At 34.8% G+C, this 3,937-nt stretch overlaps 1 protein-coding gene across 1 annotated transcript in view; it reads left to right on the top strand.

Annotated features, from left to right (window-relative positions):
• The window catches only part of LOC119582990 (neutral alpha-glucosidase AB-like), a 16,900-nt gene extending 13,475 nt beyond the window's left edge, over positions 1 to 3,425 (top strand). Inside the window, 9 exon segments of the mRNA XM_037931504.1 lie at positions 927 to 974; positions 1,026 to 1,034; positions 1,037 to 1,099; positions 1,354 to 1,510; positions 2,297 to 2,382; positions 2,507 to 2,530; positions 2,680 to 2,734; positions 3,057 to 3,118; positions 3,360 to 3,425. Of these exon segments, the coding sequence (XP_037787432.1) occupies positions 927 to 974; positions 1,026 to 1,034; positions 1,037 to 1,099; positions 1,354 to 1,510; positions 2,297 to 2,382; positions 2,507 to 2,530; positions 2,680 to 2,734; positions 3,057 to 3,118; positions 3,360 to 3,425 (570 nt within the window).
• Positions 3,426 to 3,937: the final 512 nt, after the last annotated feature.

Raw genomic sequence — 3,937 nt, 5'->3', positions numbered from 1 at the left:
TGAAAATTTTTTGGTTTTTTTTAAAAAATTTTGGACCCCGCCGGGCATTTCCAGCAACCTCCCCGCCCCCAATTTCCGCCTTACCCCCCCCAAAAGGGGAAAACCAAAAATGGGTTACCCCCGGGTTTAAAACCTTGCCAAATTTTTTTTAATTTTAAATCCAAATTGTTTTTAGCAAATTTAAGGGGAAAATGTAAAGACCAAAAATTTTTTCATTGGGGGCGGGGGAAAAAAAGAAAAACCCCCCTTGCTTGGGGGAAAAAAAAAACCATTTTTTGATTTTTCCCCCCCAATATAATTCTTTTTTTTAAAATTTTTAAAAAAAAAAATAGGTACCCCCTCAACTTGGTTTTTTTTTTGTCTAATGATACAATATGTCTTTGGGAAAAAAGGGGAATTTGAAATAGGTAGCTCCAAATTTCCCTTTATGAAAATCCTTTGCCCTCCTTTGTCTTTATTCATTGCAAAATTTTTATTTTTTTCTTTTTTCATTTTTGTTTTTCTTTCAACCATTGGGATTACGACCATTTTCAAAGAAAAAAGGGAAAAAAAAAAAATTTCATAAAATATGGCACAATTGATGGGTCAAATAAAGGGCCGGGGCTAATAACATCTTACGTCAGCCCAATGAGCATGCGCTGGTTCAGTATAATGAGGTACATAAATATTTTTAGAGTTACCTATTGTACAAATGAAGTAAAACAAAAATTCCCCTCTGTTATTTATAATAACGAAAAAGTTCCTTACCATTTCATCCATCAGGAGAATGTCTTGGGGGGGAAAAAAATCAATTTCATTTTTTTGGGTTGAAAAAGCTAAATGGAATGGAGCTACCTAGTTATAAGTTCCCCGGTTTGAAATTGTTTTATAAGGAATGCAAAAATTTCGAATGCGAGATATAAAATTTTTAACTTTCTTTCCCATAGATCCCTGTATTCCAGCGAGGTGGAAGTATTATTCCTCGTAAGGACAGAGTTCGTCGTGCTTCTACCCTCATGCGTAAAACCCCAAAAACACTTGTCTAGCCCCTTGGGTTTTTGATGGGAAGGCACAAGGCACACTATACATAGATGATGAACACACTTTTGATTACAGACAGGTGAGTTCCTCCTTTTTTTTCTTCTTGGGGGAGTTTAACATTTTTTTTTTTTGTTGAACCCTTTTTTGTTTTAAACTATTGTATGTGAGAAGCAGCCAAGGCTTGCTTCAGAATTTCTTCAATTAATTCAAAGGTTGAATGATAAATAGATAAACATAGGAAAGCAGACACACAAGACTGAAAGAATTGCAGCCTTGGGACATGTGATTTACATGTATAAGTGGACACACATTAATTTTTTTATTTTATTACAGGGGAAATTCTTGTACTTGGCTTTCTCATATGAAGATGGTGTTTTGACCTCAAAGAAGATTGATCCAAATGGAAGCTATGATACTGCATCCTGGCTAGAACGAGTTATCGTCATAGGACTCCACAAGCAAGCTACAAAAGTATCAGTCAATAGTGCCAGTGTGTATATTATTTATTTGTATATTTGTGTTATAAGGAAACAGAGGTCTAGTTGTTTGTGATGTTACATTTGTTGACCTGATTTATGGTAGTCACAATTTACAGGCATTGCTTCACAGTAATAATTAATTAACCTGTTGGATCTGGGTGACATGACCTTCACGTCATGAAAAAATCCAGGCCAAGGGGGGGTGCAGAAAATGCCCCTTTCAGGAAAAACGGCTGAGGCTGGGTGATGGAAAAGACTTCCACCCGTAAGGAAATTAATGGGTGGGTTTATTTTTTTCCCTTTTGCAATTTTTGATGATTCCCCCGAGTATGGAAAACAGGTGCTTAACTGCGATGCAAATTGCATTACAAAAATTTTTAATATTACGTAAAAAATTTTCAAAATAGACAAATATAGTGTGCAGAAGGTTTTTTTCCTTGCCGGAATTGTTTTAATACCGAGAGAGAATGGATTGGAGTTTGGGGGGGGGGGGGGCACGATTACCATCCAGATAATGCAGATCAAATGGCAGATAAGGGGACCTTGGAAAACGACCAAATAGCTAAAAATTCTTATGCCAAAAAAGAGTAAACTTTGCAAGGCATAGTCAGGGAAACATGTTCATTGTGTCCGCCCACAAGTGGCCCCCCTGGGAGATTCTGCCCAATGCCCAGATTTTTTTGATTTTTTTGTTATGCAAACCGTCCCTGGGTTAAATTGTTGATTTTTTTTTTTTTTTTTTTTTTTTTTTTTTTCCCCCATTAATGTAATAGTTCATAATCTCTTATTTTTTACAGCAGTGGGCACCCGGGACTTGGAAAGCACGTTTGAAAGTGGAAGTGCCACACAGGGAAGCCAGCAAAACCAACGCAAACCGGAGTCAGTATGCAAGGGGGGGGGGGTTTTACTATACTATCCCCTTAAATTTGTTTTCTTTAGGCTGGCTTCCCAAAAGCTGAGATACTAGCTTAATAAGTTTAATTAAATATTTTATAAACTTCATGCAGGTTGATGTTACAGATGTGAACTGTGTAACAAAAGGAGGAAGAAAAATTAGGATAGATTGCAGATGGTATTTGTTCTACAGTACAAGTTCTTGATTTTTTATTATTTTTTTTAAATTTTGTCCCTTTTCCTTTTTGGCTTTGGTATTGGTTGATGGATTATCACAGTTTTATAGGAAGAAGTTCAGGTTCCTACAGGAATGAGAGATTTGAATACTTTATGGAAGTTCAGTAATTTTTCTTATTCATATTTTTTTCTTACTTTTTTCTATATAATTTAAGGTATATTAGATATTTTTGTAATAGTTGATAAATAATTGGGGGGGAATTTGGTATCGATAGTTGTCATCCGTTGTGAAAATTTTTATGTAATACACAATCAGAAAAAAAGCTTTCACAGTTTTTAAAGTGGGGGGGAAAAGGTAGTAAAAACTTTTCCAGCAAAAGGGCAAAACGCCATTTAAGTATGAGAGAAACCCATAGAAAGAAATGAATATAAAAAGTTTCAAAAATTGAGTTCAAAAAATTTTTGTACTGTTTTTGGTTTTTGAAGACTTGGACATAGTCAAAATATATTTGGAAGGGGAAAAGATTATACCAGTGGTTTTCAGGCGGGTAACTGGTCAATACTCATCCCGTGGGGGGTCATTGTATTTTTTTCAAATGATGCAGGTAGTGATAGCCAGTGACTTGTTCTATATAATAGATTTTTAGAGAAGTGCATTTTGACTATGGTGATATTATCAACACATCTGGTCAGTCCAGTTACCTTTATTTATTTATTTTTTTTTGCATACAAGGGTTTTTGGGTTTGGGGGTAACATAAAAATTATTTAAAAACCAAAATTTTTCTGAGTGGTCCCTTGAGACTGGTATCCTGGAAAAAAATTACCCCAAGGGGGCTCTTAGTCATCGATCATGATTATTTTTGATGAATGTGCCACAAAAATAAACCAAAAATTTAAAACCTTTTTTTACAGTCAAGGTTTCAGTTAGAAATGTTAGCAATACCATTTTCCAGACTATATTTTGATCAGAGTGACCAGAAGGTACACCCCTTTTCTGTTTTTCTTTGTGGAATCTGTAAATGTGCAAAAATATTTTTTTATTTATATGTTTTTCCACCCTCTTTTAAAGAGCATATAAGGGGAGGGGGCAAATTTTTAATGATTTGCTTGAGGATAAGTACTGTAAGATGGATTTTTAGTGGAAGTGACTGAATTGATGTTAACCATTCAAATTTACAGCAAATAATAGCAGACCATAAATCCATGAATTTCGATAGCAGTTGTAACAATAAATCTTAACTCCAGTGCTTGAGGGTAGTTATATCCATTGTACAAAATAGATAAGGTTAAAGTTGGAAGCACTTACTGTGATAGCTATAATTTATTTATCAACCATGTATCACTGAGGGCTATGATACACCATTAA

The sequence above is a fragment of the Penaeus monodon genome, chromosome 16 (genome assembly GCF_015228065.2).
Source record: "Penaeus monodon isolate SGIC_2016 chromosome 16, NSTDA_Pmon_1, whole genome shotgun sequence".
Taxonomy (NCBI): domain Eukaryota; kingdom Metazoa; phylum Arthropoda; class Malacostraca; order Decapoda; family Penaeidae; genus Penaeus; species Penaeus monodon.
The sequence above is the reverse complement of the archived record's forward strand: the minus strand, read 5'-3'. Positions and strand labels throughout refer to the sequence as shown.